The 22,101-nt window shown below is 35.8% G+C and overlaps 1 protein-coding gene across 1 annotated transcript in view; it reads right to left on the bottom strand.

The window, feature by feature from the left end:
* LOC124721174 (dystrophin-like) overlaps window positions 1-22,101 on the bottom strand; it is a 949,029-nt gene that overhangs the window by 155,480 nt on the left and 771,448 nt on the right. The window contains exons 26-35 of the mRNA XM_047246008.1: window positions 20,878-21,030; window positions 13,117-13,278; window positions 12,341-12,469; window positions 10,774-10,953; window positions 10,054-10,197; window positions 9,692-9,868; window positions 9,427-9,612; window positions 9,185-9,340; window positions 6,910-7,062; window positions 1,438-3,201 (exon numbers count right to left, since the gene is read on the bottom strand). Of these exons, the coding sequence (XP_047101964.1) occupies window positions 1,438-3,201; window positions 6,910-7,062; window positions 9,185-9,340; window positions 9,427-9,612; window positions 9,692-9,868; window positions 10,054-10,197; window positions 10,774-10,953; window positions 12,341-12,469; window positions 13,117-13,278; window positions 20,878-21,030 (3,204 nt within the window). The remainder of the gene's footprint in view (window positions 1-1,437; window positions 3,202-6,909; window positions 7,063-9,184; window positions 9,341-9,426; window positions 9,613-9,691; window positions 9,869-10,053; window positions 10,198-10,773; window positions 10,954-12,340; window positions 12,470-13,116; window positions 13,279-20,877; window positions 21,031-22,101) is intronic.

Consider the following 22,101-nt stretch of genomic DNA (forward strand, 5'->3'; position numbering starts at 1 on the left):
CATATACAATTCCATCAACACATCTTGAAATCCAATTATACGTGTAAATGGCACTTATAAATCCCAAGTTAATAAAGTCTTGCATTTCAGAATAGACATAGCTAAACAAATTAGTTTACACAGCAGAAAATAGTTGTTACCAAATTAATAACTATAGTTAAAACTGTACTTGTACACTTTAAAAACATGACTTTAATTATATAATTAATCTAGATGATATAAAGGGATAACAATTATTACTTTTAAAAAATGCTGAAGTTACTTTGCTTCACATGGCATTTCATTGCTGCTCACCACACAACAAGCAGCTTCTGTCCTGTCCCTTTATCTAGATAGTAACATGTAATGAAACATAAAGGCTTTTCTTGGAATCCACACACTGTCCACTTAAATTTTTAACACCTGAGTTAAAGTGTACCTTGATAATTACAATGTTATTTTCAGTGCAGTTATATTGCTGTATCAGCAAGACTTTACAAAAGATAATAATGTCAACAGTAGTAATTTTATAACAAAGTTGACATCCCATGCTTTTGAACTAATCCATTTTCTGACTGCAGCACAACTGAAGAACCAAGTTTTCAGTGTGTTAGACAGAAGTACAAGAATTTGTTGTCAGTGAAGCCAAGGGAGTGACAGTGAGCCTAAAACACAGCACAGGCAGTTCAAGGTAGCAAAGAAGGTATATGTCAGTTAAGAAAGTTTGCAGTACGGAATAGAAAGTTACACTTATCAATAGGGAACACATTGATGTGATACAATGCAAAAAGACATATGTTTAGTGTAAAAAATTCTTAATGGTAGATTTGGTGCGTGCAGATACTTTAGGTCAGGAGAGAAAATCCCAGAGTTAGTGCATTTATCTTGTTAGTGAGATTTGATGTCGGTAGAACATACTGTTACACTTGTGGTTTGTATTTTTATGTTGGTGATGAAAATGTTTAGCCACTTCTGTTTCTGGTCTCCGGATGAAAGAAGCTCAAAAACAAGAGATGTCATCTCTGGTGACAATAAAAAGAACGTCATCATCTTTAGATTTTCTATCCCACAAGTAGTAAGGCATCCTTCTATGAGGTGGCAAAAGATGTGGAACGAAATGTTAGTATTCTAGTAGCCAAGCACACTTGTAAATATACAGCTAAAATATTATATCATCCTAGATATTTGGCTCACACACTTCAGTAACAGTCTTATGAAACTGAGTAGCAATCATTAACATTTGAAATGATAATAGTAACTAAACAACACATGAGTTTATGCAGCTGTAAACTTTAAAATGTATTTTACAGACAATAATAAATAATTTTATTAAGTATCTATGTACATGTAAAACAATACAACAGTTTACTTATACAATCAAAACAAAAATAGATCGGTATCAATTTATCACTCAGAGACCCATTATTTACCTTATTTTTAGAGAGATGCTTAACCCACCTTGTCCAGATGCTGAGAAATAAGGTGACCAAACGATGCACTTTCATCATCATCTGAACTTGAGCTGTTATTCAGCTCAAGAGGAGATACGCCATCATCTGAAAACTCCACAACATCATCAGTTTCTTTGTCACTTCCATAAAAACTGTCATACTCTTCAGCCTCTAAAGTGGTCAATGGCAAAGTTACATTTTCTTTAGGAATGTCATCTATGGCTGATGATATTTCAGGGTTACAGAAGCTCCCAGTAATTTTATAAGTTTTTGAAACTTCTATTTCCTTCTTCAGTATTACTTCTTTGAGAGCTGATGATGTATTCTTCTCCAATATTTTTCCATCTTTTTGTGATGCAGGTAGAGCCTTATTGTTAGTAAGTTCAGGCACAAACTGTTCATTGTCAGTGTCTATTATTAAGTACTCGGCACACTCTGGTTCACGCCATGCAGTCACTGTCGTCCGCTCAGTTTTATTAACTCTATCGGTTATTTGGAGGCAAAGTTCAGGTGGAGTTTCAGTGGGTACTGCTAATGGTGTAGGAGGTGGGGTGGGTGTCACATGCACTTCTACTTCATAACCTGGGATAGAAAGTTTAGGAGTTGGTGATATATTCAGGGAATGTGCAGTTTCGGTTAAAAGTTGATCAACGGGTTGAGTACATGCATTTGGCACACTGTTCATGCTGTTCTTGGGACTCACCCTGATGATTTCTTCATCAGTCTCTTTCCTCTGCACTTTGGGTGAGCCCTGTACAGTCTCTTGCTTGGCAAGTTTTTTATTTGATATCACAGTGTCAAATAATCCATCTTTGTCATTTTCTTGCACTCCAGTATCAGTAACTGTTGTATCTTCAGTTTGACCTTTGTCTTCATTATCTGTTTCTGCAGCAGATTCTTCTGGTTCTTCTTCAGTGTCTTCAACAATTTCAACCATTTCAACAGCCTGGGGCCCATAATGCATTGATGTTTCCACATTCCTACTTGGATACATGACATGTTTCACTATTTCAATTGCTTTTACTTCAACCATTTGACATGGATCTGCTGCCTGATGCTGGGAGATATCACTGAAATTAGTGTCTGGAGAGGAACTAATCAGAGTATTGTTTGACACCTGTGAGAATAGAACACTGTCTTTTGCTAAACGGAACGTGTCACTGTCGTCATTTGACGAACCGTCTCTGACACTATCCTCTAATTCACTAGTAGACATTTTGGTGCTACCACTGGCAATTTTTGGCTCTGTCATTTGTATAACATCTGGAATAACCATTTTATTCACAACCAGGCCCTTTACTGCTGTTTCATTTACCACATCTTCTTCCATAACAGGGCCCCCAGTATCCACTGCAGACACTGTCTCTTTGTTATTTGTTGGAACTGCATTATAATGATGATTATTAACCTTCACTGACTCTTCTAATGTTGCTGTGTCTTCAAACGCTGGGTTCAGGTAACCAACGCCCACATCAAAATGTGTTCCTTCAAATTTGTTAGAAAAGTCATTGACAACTGGTGATGATGATGCATCTGAATTAGTTGTGGGAGGTTCAACAAGTAATTCCTGGAATGCTGCAGGTTCATCTGCTACTACTTGCCCTTCAGTTCCCTTTACAGAAACCAAAGGAGAAGCCTCATGAATTTTATGATACATTTCTTGTGGCTCTCTCCCCCTAGAGTCTCCACTTGTTGGTTCTGCAGCTAGCGAATTATCACCAGGATTGGCTGTTTCGTTCTTGTTTGAATTATTGACTTTTTGTGACCAGCCCTGGAAAAACAAGGGCTTTTAAGATTTTTGGAGTAACTCATTAACATATGCGCACTTTCTTTGTGAAAAAAAAAGTGTTAAGTGCAAAATATTTGAATCTTGTGTCTGATGATGTAACGCAATAACTGAGCCTTAAAAATATCTGATATTAGTTTTATTATGAAATATTATTTGTCTGTTAATAATAGTAGTGCAGTTTAAATATGACAGATGTCATGCAGTTTGAAAGTTCTGCTCCGAGTTTCTAAAAGAAACCATCACCGTTCGTGCAACGTGATGCATAGCACAGCAGAAAGTGCATAAAATATTCATTACATCAACTACCATGTAATGCAGCAATGCTCTTCGTGGGAGCAATGAGAACATTTTACATGTAAGTGAAGCCAACAGACAACATTAAAAGTCACATTCTTCTTCAATTTTTACACGGTCAGTAGGAAAACTATGTGTTATTTTTTTCTATACGTGCAGCTAGTTAAGAAACCAAGCAATGAAGATTACAGCAGCTTTGGAGACAGGGGGAGAGAGACCAAATCCAGGCATATTATTCACTTTAATGAACTGCTAACTGATAACAATAAACGGTTTTCACATTTTTACAGTTCATTTAACAGAACACCTGCACCACTGAATCACCAGTTCCCATAAAATGTAACACAGATTTACAGCACTTCTACATATTCAAATCTATATTGCAAATAAAACCACAAGCAACCACTTCACCAACATTAAGCAAACTTCTTTTTTTTTCATTTAAAAGTTTCACATGAATCCTTTTGCATCACAAAATAAAGAACATAAATGCACTCATTCCATGAACATTGACATATTAATACAAACACTGCACAAACAGCAAGCATCAATCACAAATAGGAACAATTATCTTCAATTAATTTTCTTTGACACTTAATGATAGTTTGTTACAGTTCATAATATCAGCAGCTCCAGCTAATTTTCTTCTACAACAGACAAGTTATATGAATAATTTGGGTTGCCTACTGACTGAGAGCTTGTTAAGTTTTTACAGCCATAAATCAGTATGTGACAGAAACTTGTGTAGTAATATCAGGTTATTATGTGCACTAAGGAGGAGAATTATTTTTGCAGAACATAAATTAGTATCCGATTAGTGAATAGCTATTTTTGTTAATGTATTACAGATATATTTACAGAATACAATTTCTAATTAACAGTCAAAATATCATACAACAAAAACATACATGAAGCAGTAAAGCATATCAAAGGCTAATAATATTACATGTAGAAAACCTCTGTTTATCATGTACATAAGTTATTTTACTTTTTTCTAAAGACTCAAATTAGATGAAAAAATTGAGTATGTTACTGTCATTTCAGATAACGAATCCCAAGATGAATTAAACACAACAGAATAAAAGAGGTGAACAGTGACAGTGTGTATGATTAAAATTTATGATAGTTAATATGGTAGCAATATTTAATCAACATAACCTTTACCCTGTGGTTCTTTACTTTATATTGACACAGCCATATTACAACGTATAGTGATTAACCCTCCCTAAAACAAGAAGCAGGCTGAACCTGTTAAAAAATGCAACAGTAAAGCCAACAGCAAAAACAGATACTGTCAGCTTTATCACCAAAGCTGTTTTAGTAAATGAATGCATTTCACCCATTTCAAATTTATTTGAGCTTTTGTTTTGAACCATCTTTTACTTTCCTTATATGATATAATGAACACACAAAACAAAATAAATGACTATTACATTTGTCCCATATAAAGTACTTTAACTTCTCCTTTCTAAAGTGAAAAGAAGACCTATTTTCCAACTTACAAAAGGTATTTATTGAACTTATTAAAACTGTTTAACCATGACAGTTTGCATTTTACAAGTACCAAGTATTACCAGCTACCATTAATACCACATTTAAAAAGAAAGCACAACATCCACCTCCACCAATGCGTATGGCGAAACACAACAAAACAAGTGCAATAAGCAAGATACAGTTCATATGTATGGAAAATGTAGTTTTCATATGTTAATTAAATGGTCCCAGTTTGAATAGCTATTGAGAATGGTGCAGGTGCAGTCAAACATTGCTGATATTTCGACAAGTAACTTCTATCATTCACAAAGCATGAAGCACAGCACAACCTTCTTGTGTTCTGAAATTTAAATTCACAGTGCTCGGAACTGTGGCAGCATGGTAATATATGACTGTGAAAAATGGTAAAAGTACACACACAGTAAACACTTGTTTCATGTACAAACTAGAGATATCTACCACCAACATGTCACCGGTAATAATGACAAAAATTTTACCATGCCACAATCCCATGAGCTATTCAGACTGTCTATATGCCAGAAGAAGCTTGATTTCATGACATTGTCCCATATGATACATCATCTGTACTAGAAGCAATTATTGCTATTAGTAGTTAAGTAGCTGACATAGCTGAGAACATCAGCATTCATCAAAGTATCTTTTATTAAATGCAAGGAGCAAACTTTTATTCTCCTGATGCTACAAATAAAATGGAAAAATTTTTCAGGTAGCAAATCTGACAGAAGGAAAATTATTATTCTGCATAATAGCCACTAATTAATTTACATAATGTGTCATATACACACAGCAGGGAAAGTGTGGCAGCATGTTGCCCAAATGTCAAAGACATGCTATTATAATAATTTGTGTGTGTCTTGTGGGAATAATTTGGAACCAATAAACTTAAATGGCTATTAAAATTAAATTGAATGGAAACAAAATCACAATTCACATCTAGCTTGAACACTATTGGGATAACTCAAGTGATTTTCAACTTAGAGATTCTCTGAGTCACAAGGACGACCCATTTAAGTTTTAAATTTTTAAAAAATCTGAAAAATTTCTCCCACTATACACAAAAATGACAGCATTGGATCTGGACATACAAACTATGACACTGACAGCACAGATTTTTTCCGTCAGATTTATAAACTGGAAAACAAATATGAGAGACACTACAATGGTCAATGAAAACAACAGAGTAAACCCCACAGAAAAATTATATTTACCTGCACAATAATGTACATGAAAACTCACATAAGAATAGACTACATAAGCAGTTTATGTATAATAATCATAAAAAATAATTTTGTGGCTTCAGAATCTCCTTCATGTATATCCTTGAACCAAGTTGTTCTTTAAGAAGTTTCACCGTTGAAGTTTCACTGTTTATGTATGTAGAATTTATGTATGTAGAATGGAAGATGATACAAAAATAATGTACATAAATGCAGACTAATGTATAAAGTGAATGTTCATCACCTGTGGGAAAATACTGTAAAGAAGAAAAGAAACAGTAAGAGAGACTGAATGAAAACTACTTGTGTTGTGTGTAATGAAAATCACTTTGTCTGACATATCAGTCTCAATTTTCAGGCATGCTAAGAACATACTGAACTTCCTATATTTCTACCAAATAATTTAAGAAACAAATATGACCAAGTAAAAATAGAAATAAATTAGATGGCCTACAATAAAATTTGATGTGCAGTGGTGTGAACAGACCAGAAGAGGTAAATAAAAATGGTTGCAGCTGAATTGAGACTTTACAGTTTAAGCAGCTCAGTTCTTAGAGAAAATGGAAACAAATTGGAAGTGAAAATAATATAGTAGCATAAATAAAATGCAGTTGCAGCTTATACTGTAAACAAAAAGATATTTCAAACAATGCATACTACTCACATCAAGTTTACTCATTATTCTTGACCACATTGAATCCAGCTGATCAAGTTTCAGATTTACAATTACAGTTCCTGGAAAAGTGCCCAAGCTATCTGCAAGTTCATGCAGGTCATTAATTTTTGTCTTCTTCACAGTCAAAAGTTTTTGCAGTTCCTATTAAAATGGAAACAGTTTATTAAAATACATTAAAATCTGAAACATATATTTCATTTTGCAGTGGTATGTGTTGTGTTGAAACCTCCTGAAAGATTAAAACTGTGTACCTGACCAGAGCTCAAACTTGGAATTTTGCCTTTCATGGGCAATGATGATATCTGCTAAGTTATCCAAGCATGATTTATGAGTCGCCCATACAGCTTCAATTCTGTTCTGCCTATCCCTTTCCTGCTATCCAAATCTCCATTACCCATAAAAGACGGGGTTGCATAGACAACTCTCTGTCTGGCTAACAGTTTTAATTTGTAAGGAATTTTATACTGAAATCCCAAACTCATTTAGACATTTTTTTACACTATTGCAAAAATGGTGTTACACGGAACAGTTGAGAAACTGCATGGTGAAAGAAAACACATTATGTTTGTGAAAGGTAATGTGAATGTACTAACAGTCAAGGAAAAATAGCAGGAGCCCAAAGAAACACTCCCAACATTTTTCCTAAACAATTTAGGGGAACCATAGAAAACCTGAATCTGACTGACTGGTCAGGGATTTGAAATGCCATCCTCCCAAACGTGAGTGCAGTGTCTTACCGGAACACCACCAATAATGGTTGTGGGGTTACTGAAGGAACTAGTCCAGCAGATGCTCAAACAATTTTGGGAAATCATTTGAGAACCCAGTTCTAGATGGTCAGATGAAGGTTTACCATACTTCTCCAGAATTCCTTTTTAGAAGACATATGGATGTTACGAGAATCACATGAAGAAGCTCTATGAGTTACGTTAGGAATTTCAGACAAGTTTGGTAACTCGTAGACCTGGACCAGAAGTGAAAATAAATAGCTGCACAAGACAATGGATGAAATAAACAGATGTTACAAACTGCCAAAGTGCCATAGCACAATTCATTCTCAGTTAACAACAGCAACATGGGACTCGTCTCATTTTGCACTGTGAAGAACTTTATAAATTTTGGTTCCTGTTTATTATGCCACTGGAGATAAAGCCCCACATGTTGAGAAATTAATGAAACCCTTGCACAAGCATTTATACCCCTTGCTTCAAGTGAAGTTGAACAAAGCTGTTGACTATGGGAAGGATGCTTCAAATCTAGTGTTGTGCCTGTTGCTTTGACGGCTAATTATCTAAACTCCAGAAGGGGACCAGTGATACAAGATCTCAATATATAAAAAGTCATAAAAAAGTAAACGCTTCATCAACCATAAGCTTAATTTTTCACAACACAGTGTGTTGCCAAGAATGATCCTACTGGATGGTGTATGCACGTGTCTTCTTCTTGCAAGATAATTACTTCACCTGGACAGTTATGAGACGACCTAAAGATTAATGCATGAGGCGAATTACACTGCTTTTTGAGTTTAAAGAAGTACTGAAGAAACACATAGGCTGTTGGCTTCACATCCCCAGTTGATGGATGACATTCAGTTATGAATGTATTATTTACTAATACTACCAAATAATGTGCAGAGATTTTCAGTTTTAATCAATGGGAAATGTACACCCAGCAGTGATTAGCAAAAGGAACTACATCATCTGTCCTACTCTGTTAGGCAAATATGTATGGTGAAAATGCTTTCAATTAGAAAACATGAAATTATTTCAATCCAGGCAAATCATATGGTGAAACTACAATTTGATGATATTGTAGAAATGACATCAAGTAGCACCTTAAGCTGCTGCTTAATTTATTCTTTTTTGTGCACTTGGTTCTGGTCAAAGATAATTATCTAGGATAGATTTTTGTTAACAGAAACAGCTGCTTATATACATAAAAACAATATCAGAAACACAATATTTTAAATAATGTTTATTCACGCAGAAGTGGATGCGTGGATAATGGTCTTTCATGAAGATAGGTCTCACAATACAGAATAAATTAAACTGTGGCTTACAGTGTTATATGATGTCATTTTTACAATGTGTCAAAACTGTGGAACACAACCAATGAAAATACTGTACAGTTTAAAGACTTCCCCTACAAATGCTCACAGAAGTCAGAAGGTCAACTAAGAAAAATTATACATTAATATAAAGAAGTTACAACAGAGTAGAGAACATGAATAACAGATAATATCATGATCATAATAATTACTTACTTTGTAATCTAAAACTTGCTTCTCTGACATTTTATCTCCTGGTAGACTGGAATGAACGTTCAGTTTCTCTTCAGTTTCCAAAAACCACCTATTGATTTCATCTGCAGTCTTACTGATATCAGTAAGTTTTGTTTCACATTCCTTTATGGAAATTTCCTGAAATCAAATCAATTAGAAAAATTAAATTTGGAATACAATCCGTATAGTTGCAAATCCCCAGAAATCTTTGGATATCACTTTACCTGGTGACGTTTATCAATATTTGTAACATGGTCATATAGTTTATCCCACTTGCTTAAAGTGTCATTGATTCGATCTTTCAGTACTTCTAAATAAACAGGATCACACAGTGCTGAAAATGCCTTAAAGTTGGTTTTTATGTTGTCTTTAACTTTAGTATACACTGGGAAGTCGTCATTCACTGCTCTCTGTAATGTTGGACAGAAACATTAATGGAAAAAATAATGTTTTTGAAACATATTGAGCTATTTATTAGAGACAACATACCTTTATAAGCTGCATGTAAGTTTTGTTATTAAAATTTCCATGTTTCTCATTATCAGCCAACTTCCTTTCTAAATTATCTATATATTCATTTAAAAGTGGAATATTTGAATGTAAACTTTTTGACAGTTCCAGGGCTGAGTCTAAAGCTGTTTTGGCCTCTGTTATTTGCAGTCCAAGCTGGAAAATGGATTGCAAAAAAGCTTTAAATATTTTTGCTGTCCAAACAATATTTCTAAGCAAGCAATGATTACTTAAATAGTCTACATTGCCATTACTGCGAGGCAAACAGTAGGCAGTTACTCATATTTGTACTGCAAGTTTCTGGTACAGAAAGAAGTGACAGGCAATGACTAGATACCTACCTTGTTATATAACTCCTTAAGGGTGTCTAATCGCACAGAAAATTTCTGAGGTTCAGAAACAGCTTTCTCATCAACCAGTTTACGACCAGCTTTTATGATGCTTTCCACTTCAGCTTTGATTTCACTCAGTTTGTGATAAAACCTCTGTTACAAAATTGAACAAACATTCATAAATATGGATAAAATGGCACATTGGCATATAGCATATTTGTTGCTTCCCTCCCTCCCAGCCCCTTCCGATCACCAGCACTGTCAGCCCCACTAAAGAAACAAGTAAGTCTGAAAATGTACCCACAGTATACATCACCCTACCAGCCAAAACAAAAGAAAGAAGGGTACATCAAAAGAAAACAACTATTGCATATTATGGAGCAAATGGTACAGTTTTTAATATCTCTGAAACTGTATGGTGGACTAATTTATGAGAAAGAGCAATTAATAAAAATCAACATTAATACGAGTTGTGTGGTACAAGAATAGCTAATAAACATTTTGTTATTAAACTTAAGGTAAATTTAACATACCTTACATGTCACAGTTCTAATGTGACTATTTACTTTTCTATGGTATGCTCACAAAATTTTCCAAATAATGTAACTTGTTGCTGGATTTGACAGTTTATTGTTATTGTTATTATTATCATCATCATCATCACTATTATCAATTCCATTTCAGCAGTGTGTTTCTGACAATTACTATCAGTATGTATGTGTAACTAACCATGCAGTGTTTTAGTTGTCCCTCAATACCCTCAGGATCATCAGAGGCAAGTTCAAGTAAACAAGTGGCTTCTTCAACACCACGCAGTTCTCGAAGTGCTCTTGATAAACGTGGTTCCAAATGTGAATGAGGGGGTGACCGAAATCGTTGAAATTTCTTCTGGACTTCAGCAAATCGTTGCTGTAACAAATTATTTTAAATATACCAGTGTCTGCCAAAGGATATACCATTCATCTGCAATTAAATTGTGTCTCTCTGTGCTACCATTTCTGTGACATAGGCATAGAAAGAACCAAATAAGTTTGTGTTATAGTTTACACACTGAAGCACCAGAGAAGCTGGTATAGGCAAGCATGTTCAAATACAGGGAAATGTAAACATACAGTATATGGCACTGCAGTCGGCAACACCTACATGAGATGACAAGTGTCTGGTGCATTTGTTAGATTGGTTACTGCTGCTACAATAGCAGGTTGTCAATATTTAAGTGGGTTTGAACATGGAGTTACAGTCAGCACACGAGCGATAGGATGCAGCATCTCCGAGGTAGCAATGAAGTGAGGATTTTTCCATACAGCCATTTCACTAGTGTACTGTGAATATCAGGAATCCAGTAAAACATAAAAATCTCTGACATCGCTGTGACCGGAAAAAGACCCTGCTAGAACGGGCCCAATGACGACTGAAGAGAATCATTCAACATGACAGAAGTGCAACCCTTCTGCAAATTGCTGCAGATTTCAATGCTGGGCCATTAGTAAGTGTCAGCACACAAACCATCCAAAGAAACATCAGTGATATGGGCTTTTGGAGCAATCCACTCGTGTACCCTTGATGACTACATGACACAAAGTTTTACACCTCACCTGAATTCCTCAACACCGACATTGGACTGTTGATGACTGGAAACATGTTGCCTGGTCAGACAAGACTCATTTAAAATTGTATTGAACGGATGTGTACGGGTATGGAGACAACCTCATGAATCCATGGACCCTGCAGGTCAGCAGGGGAGGGTCTGTAATGGTGTGGGGCATGTGCAGTTGGAGTGATATGAGACCCCTGATATATCTAGATATGACTGGCAGGTGACACATATGTAAGCACTCTGTCTGATCACCTGCATCCTTTCATGTCCATTGTGCATTCCAACAGACTTGGGGAATTCCAGCAGGACAATGTGATATCTCACACATCCAGAATTGCTACAGAGTGTCTCCAGGAACACTCTTCTGAGTTTAAACACTTCCACTGGCTACCAAACTCCCCAACCATGAACATTATTGAGCATATATGGGATGCGTAGCAACGTGCTGTTCAGAAGAGATCTCCACCCCCTCGTACACTTACGGGTTTATGGACAGCCCTGCAGGATTCATGGTGTCAATTCTCTCGAGCACTACTTCAGACATTAGTGAAGTCCATGCCACACTGTGTTGTGACAATTCTGCATGTTCATGGGAACCCTACACAATATTAGGCAGGTGTGTACCAGTTTCTTTGGCTCTTCAGTGTTTAACAGTCACCTTTCAAGTAATCTAAACTCTTAAGTAACATGTTCCACTACCTGTAGAAGGAGCATCTGTTCCTGCAACCTGGCAGCAGCTTCATGTTTTCCAGCTTCATGGTAAGTTCTCACTTGCTCTTCCATTTCTTTCAGTGTACTTTCCTGTGTCTCAAATTCTTCAACTAGACGCTGTATCAAATGAAAGAAATGTATTTTGTGTTACTTATGAATATGAACACTCATTGCTTACCTAGGACAGACTACAAGAAAAATGAAATATTAAGAAAATGATGAATATTTCTGAATGTAGCAAAAAATATTGACAGCACAGAATGGCTTAAAAAGAGGGTCAAGCAGACCATTTACTTTCTTTTCAATAATATGAAAGGAATTAAAATTCATTGTTTAAATAAACCACCTTTCCTCATAAATAAAAGGTGCTGTTGGATCACTGCATTACTAACATGAAAAAAGTGTGTGTGTGTGTGTGTGTGTGTGTGTGTGTGTGTGTGTGTGTGTGTGTGTGTGTGTGTGTGTGCGCGCGTGTGTGTGTGTGTGGTTTTACAACATTCATATTTTTTCAATAAAGCACATGCATGGTCTGATTAACTTATGTCTTATATTACAGACACAGTTTTATGATTACATGCTTATGAAATTCTAACAAAACTTTTATATGCCACCAATAAAATAAAAGAATATGAGTAAAAACACAACTTTAAACATCACTTATGTAATTTCACACAAATAGTTGATGAAGGTAAAGTTTCCCAGGACAACTTATTTGATAAAAATAGAATTACGAGAGCCATAAACCACCAAGCTACAACACACACCTGGTCATCGTCCGGCAAATCATCTGCGGTGACGTCGTTTTCAACACGTGCAGTTAGTAGTCTGTCTACTTGAGTTACCCATTCTTGAAACTCTAGGATATGGCTTTCTGACTCCTGAGCTTCTTGGACAGAGCCTTCAAGCAATATGGTTCGATCCCTAGCCTACAAAGCAAGATGCAATAAGCCCTGACTTGGCTCAGATGCCGTTGCATAGAGTAGTGCACAGTAGTATTAATTAATATTAACTCAACCTTATGTTCATGAGTTAAGTTATAATATTATTCTTCCATCATGTCAGCTATACTGCATAAAATCTAATGCGATACAAATGTTATTTGATCGTGGATCAAGTTCAAGTGCAGTTATTGTAAGCCTCAGTATATGAATAATGATCTTGACCTGTGTTCAAGTTAACATAACTTGAACACAGGTCAAGAACATTATTCATATACTGAGGCTGTAATTGGTTCCTATTTTTTCAAATGATCCAGTGGAAGAACTTTAACCCACATGTTGTTATCAAATTGAGTCAAGAAACTAAACTCATGAAACATTAAGCTGAATTTAACACATTCAAATGTCTCACTTTGTGACTGATAAAAGCATAGAAGTTTCAGTGCGAAAGAGGCAGAAGCTTTCTAATAAAGAGAACAAAGACAGTAAGCAAGTACTCATAATTTTTCAAATACTTTAATAAAAATGCATTAGTTTCTGAGATAAGGAAAATTACAAATAAAGAACACAGGAACTTCTTAAACAGGTATTGTTATTGATGGCTAATTAAAATAATTCAACACATGAAAGCTTTTGAGGAAGAATGTGAAGTCTCTGGGTATAAATATGTAACATGCATTAAATTCATCTGCAGTCATGGGTGTTTGAGTGACTGGAGGTTTTAATAAGTTTGCAGCAGTAGAAAATTGTAAAATGTTGTGAACTTTCATGGCCAAAAATATCACATTTATTAAAATATTCTGGATTATTATGCTGTGGTCAGATGAATTTCTTGTTGAAACCCAGTGTTTCTTCCCCACCTGCACAGGACATCTTCAAATCAGTAAGGAAGCCAGGTTATGCGTCAGACCTCCGAAAAAACTACAAGCCCCCTTGAAAATGTCCTCTATGGGTAAGGACAAAATGTTAGCTTTCAGCAAGGAATTCACTTGACCACAGCTTATGTACAATGAGGTGACAGAAGTAATGGGATTGAGATATGCAACATATGCAGATGGTAGTATCGCATACACAAGGTATGAAAGGGCAGTGCTTTGGCAGAACTGTCATTTGTACTCAGGTGTTTCATATGAAGAGGTGTCTGATGTGATTATGGCTGCATGATGGGAATTAACAGACTTTGAATGTGAAATGGTAGTTGGAGCTAGATGTATAGGACATTTCATTTTGGAAATTATTAGGGAATTCAATATTCTGAGACCCATGATTGAGAGCAGTGGTGTTTGCGTAGAGGTGTGTATTTTAACGGATGAGCAACACCACATGAAATAACCACAGAAATCAATGTGTGACAGGCAATGAAGATATTTGTTAGGACAAGTGCCTTTGCTGACAGCACGACATCGCCTGCTCGGGCTTGTGACCATATCGGCTGGACCCTAGATGACTCAAAAACTGTGTCATGGTCACATAAGTCCCGAGTTAAGTTGGTAAGAGCTGACAGTACGGTTTGAGTGTGGTGCAGGTCCCACAAAGCTGTAGACCCACATTGTCAACAAGATACTGTGTAAGCTGGTGGTGACTCCATCATGATGTGGGCTGTCTTTACATAGAATGTTCTGGATCCTCTGGTCTAAATGAACCAATCATTTACTGGAAATCGTTATGTTTGACTACTTGGAGACCATTTGCAACCATTCATGGACTTCATGTCCCCACACAATGAAGGAATGTTTACGGATGACAAGTTTGCTCTGTCACAAGGCGACAATTGTTTGCAACTGGTTTGAAGAACATTTTGGAACAGATCAAGCAAATGATTTAGCCACCCAGATCACCCAGCACGAATCCCATCAAACAGTTATGGGACAAAACTGAGTGGTCAGTTCGTGCACAAAATCCAGCATCGGCCACATTTTCACATTTATGGATGGCTATAGAGGCAGCACAGCTCAGTATTTCTGCAGAGGACTTCCAGCAAGTTGTCGAGTCCATGCCACATGAAGTTTCTGCACTACGCCAGGCGAAAGGAGGCCTGGCACAATATTATGAGGTATCCCATGGCCTTTGTCACCTCAGTGTAATAGCCCAAAATACTTTGATAAGTGTGAGCAGTAGAAAATACACCATTCTGTACACTCTGAATTCTAAATATGAGTGTCACTGATGTGTCCTCCTTTATACATAGTACTTTCTGTAATTTTTAGCTGTGAATTTATTGACTGTACCGAAATATCTAGATGAATAAAAGAAAGTAATAATAATAAAAAACACTGATGATACATGAAAGTAAGCTGCCCATTTCAGAGCCTCTCTCTCATTTAACCATAAATGATTCATTTATCTATGATGTGCATTTTTTATGCTAAAGTAGTGCAAAATTCTTATTTAAACTTTTTATCATGTAAAAGTATACACTCTATTTACACATTCATTTATTTTTACAGAAGTGAAAAAGATGGTGCCCTACTTAAACTATAACTGTCAAAATTGACAGTCTAATTTTCTCTATTAAACTACCAATCAACTTCTATTTCCTTCAAAACAGTTGTCAGAAAATTTGAGAGTGCAGTTTTATGTAACGTATTTTACAACCACATATAGCTTCATTCTCACAAAAAAAGAAAGATAATGTTATTTAACTTCTCAGTTAATCTGCAAATTATGTATGATACTAAAACATACAACTGAAGTCTTTTAATTTGGTTAAATTGTTTGATCCATTTGTGATTTACTGTGTTAAAGGGAACATATGTACTGATGAAAAGAAAAGTGAAACAGGTAGCAAAAAGAATTAGATTAGATTAGATTAATTATTCAATCCATAGATCCCTCTAGCATATATAATGCAATATATTATTTTGCTTCATTCACAGAGTTGCTTGTCATCTACGGTGATAACTCAGAAACAGTATCTTATTACTGTTATCCAAGACAAACTGACAGGTATTTTGATGTAAACAAAACTGTGTGAGGAATTCTATAAATTGAACAAGAAATGAATTGCACAAGGGATATTTGTGTTTCAGTGGGGTACATGAATGTCAAATGGACATTTCATTTCAAACTACTAAGTCTATTAATTACAAACTGATCTACAGAGCTCTGACTGATGTGACAGCAGTGTTTTAGAAAAGTAAGATCAATTATAAAAAAAAATATAATATAAATAATAGAACATGAGCATCTTTTTAAAGATTGTTTATTATGTATTATTTAAGATTGGCAGTCCACAGCTCATGGTCTTGCGGTAGCATTCTCGCTTCCTGCGCACGGGGTCCCGGGTTCGATTCCCGGTGGGGTCAGGGATTTTCTCTGCCTCATGATGACTGGGTGTTGTGTGTCTTTCATCATCATTTCATCATCATTGACTCGCAAGTTGCCGAAGTGGCGTTAACTAAAGAGGACTTGCAATACGGCGGCCGAACTTCCCCGCATGGGGCCTCCCGGCCAACAATGCCATACGATCATTTCATTTCATAAGATTGGCATAAAAAACTAAATTCCTGTCTGCAGAAGGACTGGAACTGACTGTGTATAGGGCAAAAATGTCTCTTCAACCCATTTCACACTTAAGGTAGTAATTTCCCCAGAAAAAGGAGCAACATTTCAACCATTTTGTACTAACAATTATACTGCGCACTTTAATAAATCTAATATTAACTTTTATTCTGTACATGGAATAATGTAAAACCTTTTCTATTTGCATTCTTCTCATTTCCAGTTTAGTATGGCTACTGTTTAGTTTTGTTAAAGTCTCCCTGATACAAAATTATAGGTCATCTACTCAGTAGGATTATTATTAATACTTTTAGAAGCAAAGGTCCATGACACGTTTAAAATTTCAGAACACAATAAATACTGTTTATGGCTGTTAGTTTATATATTTGTTGTGATTCCAGTTTTGTTGCATCCATATAAAATGTTCTGACATACATTACCAATATTACAAGCAAACAACAATGGCCATATCCAATTTCATAATGGCAGAAACAACTATAACTGATGAAAGAAAAGAATATGCTAACTGAAATCTCCCAATACAAGTGACAAATTTCAAATACCACAATTTTCTGTTGTCACTAATAGCTGATGTGCCACCATGTAATGGAATCTGGCACATTTTATTTGCTTGCAATATTGCTAATGTACAAGGGCTATCTTGAAAATAACAGACATTTCGGTCTGTCACAGCATTGGGCAGGCCTACAGCTGCCATCATGGTTCCGTAATGTTCCTGAACTCAGTCTGCTAATGTACAAGGGCAATCTTGAAAATAACAGACATTTCGGTCTGTCACAGCATTGGGCAGGCCTACAGCTGCCATCATGGTTCCGTAATGTTCCTGAACTCAGTCTGCATCTGGTGGTGGTAGCATGTGGTCCGTGTCTCTGCTCCTTTGCTTTCTGTGACATTTTAAAATGTGTGCTGCAATAGAAAATCCCACCACTTGTGAGGTGTGTTCTGTGATTAGGTTTTTGTTGGCGAAAAACTGTAAATCAATTGAAATTTATCATGACCTCTGTGATGTGTACAGAAAAAGAAGAATGAGTGGAAGACTATGAGGCAATGGAGCACTGAGTTTAAAAGTGGCCATACCAATGTTGATGATGAGGACTGCAGTGGTAGGCCTAACCTTATGACTGATGAACCAGTGATGAAAATCAATGACAAAATTTATGAAAATCATTTCACAATTATGGAATTTTTGCAACATTTTTTTCCAAATTTCATGGGGTTTGGTGCACAAATTTTTTGTGGAGAGGCTTGGTTACCACCAATTTTGTGCAAGGTCAGTTCCAAAAATTCTAATGGAAGACCACAAAAAAACAGAGCTGCGACACTGCAGCACTGAACTTCCTTGAAGAGTAAAAAAAAAAAAAAAAAAAAAAAAAAAAAAATATATATATATATATATATATATATATATATATATATATATATATATATATATATAAAGTCCATTTGCAGGTATAAGTACCTTGGTTTCCAAAGACAAAAGGAATGGTATGATGTAACATAGTGCCAAAGATAAGCAGTGCTTGATTCGTAACAGTATGCACCAGTACTCTTACCTCTGTGGAAAGAAACCAGAACTGCAGATTTTGTGGTGTGATATGATTGAACTTTATTTTTTTACCAGCACAAATTTTGTATCTGCATTTTTAAAATGTTCAGGAAAGCATTTAAATAACTTTAAAGAACCCCCCCCCCACCCTCCTACTCCCTGCCCCCTTCCAGAAGGTCACAGTACCAGAACCTTTTTTTTTTTAAGAAATCATGCACTCTAGAAAAAGTGCGAACATTGTCCAAACATGTTTTTTGTATACAGCACAGAAAACAAGTATACTGATTTCATTCTTCACACTCCATGAACAGAAAACCATGAAGTAGATTAGGATATATACACTTATTTCCAATGCATAAATTGTTTTTAATGAAGATACTTGAGAAAGGAAGGGGGTAGTGGTGTTGGTGGTTGTTATTGTTGTTGTTACTGTTGCTGTTGTGGGGCAGGGGGGAGGGGGTGTAGGGAAGGGAGGGAGGGGGAGAGGGGGGTGGGAGAGGGAGAGGGAGGGAGGGAGAGAGAGAGAGAGAGAGAGAGAGAGAGAGAAAGGGGGGGAGGGCACGCATCACTATTAGGATGTTTGCTCTGTCTTTATAGCATCACTGCGTGTTTTCTGTGTACTGTTTTACAAGGAGATTATTATAGCAACAGAAAAGACCATCATGGCTCCTTAACAAATGTCTGTCTGTTATGATACATGCAACAAAATTTTTAATAAAGTTATGTGTTTTAGTTCACAATTTCACAGCTTAGGTTCATATGCTTACTATTACTGTTACTAGAGGACAATTAAATATCATGCATTACATGAACCACAGACACAGACACCATTGTTACAACTGGACAAATTAGTTTCATAATGTGTTAGATATAATGCATTAAAAAACTGAAGGATGGTGATGTTCTAACAGTTGATTTAGTAAATTATATTTGTGACAGAAGCTTGAAATTTCTTTTATGCTCAAGCCAAAACCTGAACTTACACAATTTTCCACACACCATTCATTTAAAACATGTAAGTTGAGCCAGTTACAACAACCATACATTTACATTTAGAGAGGAACATGAAAACCAAGGTTGAAGATTATTCCATTTCTTGCTACTTGTGTGTGTAGGTATGTTTCCTGTTTCTTGTGTGTGTAGCTGTGTGAAAGAACTACAGTACTTTCATGTTATAAAAATGTCCAAAGGTGTATGTTTGTTTAATTACAACTATTGTCTAGCATGGGCATCACAGCTGAGCATTTAAACGTGTCTGAAGAATTGAATGGACTTTTTTATACACTCAAAAAGAACAATGGTAGAGAACTGGTATTAACTGAATATGGTCACACAATATGTGCAGAAAATAATCTTCAGTTGAATGTCCCTAAACAAGACTGTTCAAAATGCTAAAACTGAATGATTTTAAAAGTCATGACACGAGAAGTCTGTGACCCAGCCATAATTATTTCACTTAAATTGATTAACTTGAGTTCCACCTTAGACATTTTTATTGGAACAAATATGCACCCAGGGACTCTGGCATTAATTGAAAATTTATCCTTTTCGCTGTGCTACAGAAGCCCACAACAGAAATTACTTTCAATCTTTTATAACCGCTGTCCCAAAAATTTCACCAAGTTTACTTTCCTTTTAAAGGCTGTAAACCACAAAGCTGTTAGGTCAAATCAATGTCTAAAGCTTAGTTTCTGGGAAAGGTTGGTGGATCATTACTCACCTGAAGGATGACCTTATGTTGTGGTTGCCAAACACAGTGAAGTATATTCAACATTGAACTCATCCATCAAATAAGACTAAAGTATCAGAAAAACTTAATCCCAAATGCATCACTGTAATGCTATCCAACCTACTTTCATTCATGCTCATTTATAAAGTCCCCCTCATTCTATCAAAAATAAACCCAATTATGACCAGAGATTTCAAGGAAATCTAAGTTCTGAAAAGTGGTCGTTGTTGATTGTAAATGAAATGGTATATGAAAAGTGTTCCAAGGGGGTAATGGTGTGATGACATACACCACAGTTAGACACATGAATTGCAAATCAAAGAGTAGCAGTGTGACACACTATGGTGAGTTCATAGCTGTGCTGCAGTGATACGTGAGTAAATATCTGAGATCATGGGAAACAAGTGCAAGGGAGAAAAGTTAAAATTTTTGTTCTATAACATGTTAGCCCTTTCTTATAAACTTAATGAATTCTGCAAAAGCTTCTTCTGCAAAAGAGTATGCATTAATTAATACCTCAAATTTTGCACTGTATTTGCTTTCACCTCAATAAGGTATTCATACACATAATTAAATATGCAAAACAATGCAAAAAGTTACAGTTCCTAAAACAGTTGCAGATTCCGCATGGTGTCTGTCCTTTTGGACCTGTCTGAAAGAACAGACACAATGCATTCATATTATTCCTATTAATGTTCTATAAATGATTAACAAATGACCTTGTATTGTAAATACAACCTGAAAAACAATCATAGGCATTTTCTGCAATAGGAAGGGTAATAGGACTAACCTTTTGACTAAGCAAACTCCACCTCTCTGTAATTTTTTCCACATCACCTTGAACTGACTGTGGCATAACAAGGGCTTCAACTAGTTTTCGGCCAATATTTTGCAATTTGGCAAGCCTTGCTTCTGGATGGTTTCGAATGTAATTTTCTAGATCCTGTAAATTAGAAACCCATTTACACCAATTAATGTACAGGTGAAAAAATAATTGCATTAGAATATCCATTCTTGAAGTGTTTGCTGGAATATGGAGTGTGAAAAACTGATCAGACTCATAACTTTACAGTGCAGAACTTACAATGATGTATTTCCTACATTGATCCAATGAATATGCTACTGTTGGAGACATATGAATTGAGGAAAATTACATGTAATTGCTCTGTGCTTAGTGTTATTCACTTATCTACCCACTGATCCATTCACTTTTCTACTTTTTTTTTTTTTTGTTTATAATATCATGTTGGTTCCAACATTGTTGTTAACATCAATTGTTCTCTATTCATCATCACTCATATAGCATACACAATTAGTACAGCTCCCCTTAACCGAGCCTATAGCTTAGTTTACATATGTGCCCTAAACAACTGCAAATTTGTTGAGGAAGGGGGATTTAGAGATTAACATTTCCTGGTGTTTACTAGCAGGTCTGCTTCCTGGTTTCTATAATGCAATCCTATCAACCTATACAAGTTGCAGCAGGTCTCTAGTAGTAAGGAATTATGTACATAAACTTCATGCTGGATTATGTTAAAAATCATTTAATATTGTACCTGAGACATACTTGATTGTTTGTCTCACTAGTTTAGGGACTTCACTGACATTATTAACATTTCTATGCTAATACTTCACCACCACTGTTATTTAGGACTACAGGATCACACTACTGAAACAGGAAGCACAGGCATAATACTAACATCAGTAAGAATGAAACAGTTAAACCTCACTTTTCTCCCAAACAATATCAGTGCATTAGAGCAAATGTTTTCATTCCCCATTCTGTATGCTTGATAATGGATGAAAAAAATATATCACATTTGCATGTTATTATAACCTAATCTTATGATAGGCATATGTAACTGGAAACATTATTAATAAATGAGGATTGAACTGAAATATACGTGCAGTTTCATCACGTTTTAATCTTTTTACTCCATATTTTTAGATTTACTGCTTATTGAATAGAATTGGGGAGAAGAGGAGTTTGTGGCACAACTTGACTAGAAGTAGG

Source organism: Schistocerca piceifrons, chromosome X, assembly GCF_021461385.2.
Source record: "Schistocerca piceifrons isolate TAMUIC-IGC-003096 chromosome X, iqSchPice1.1, whole genome shotgun sequence".
In the NCBI taxonomy this organism is placed as follows: Eukaryota; Metazoa; Arthropoda; class Insecta; order Orthoptera; family Acrididae; genus Schistocerca; species Schistocerca piceifrons.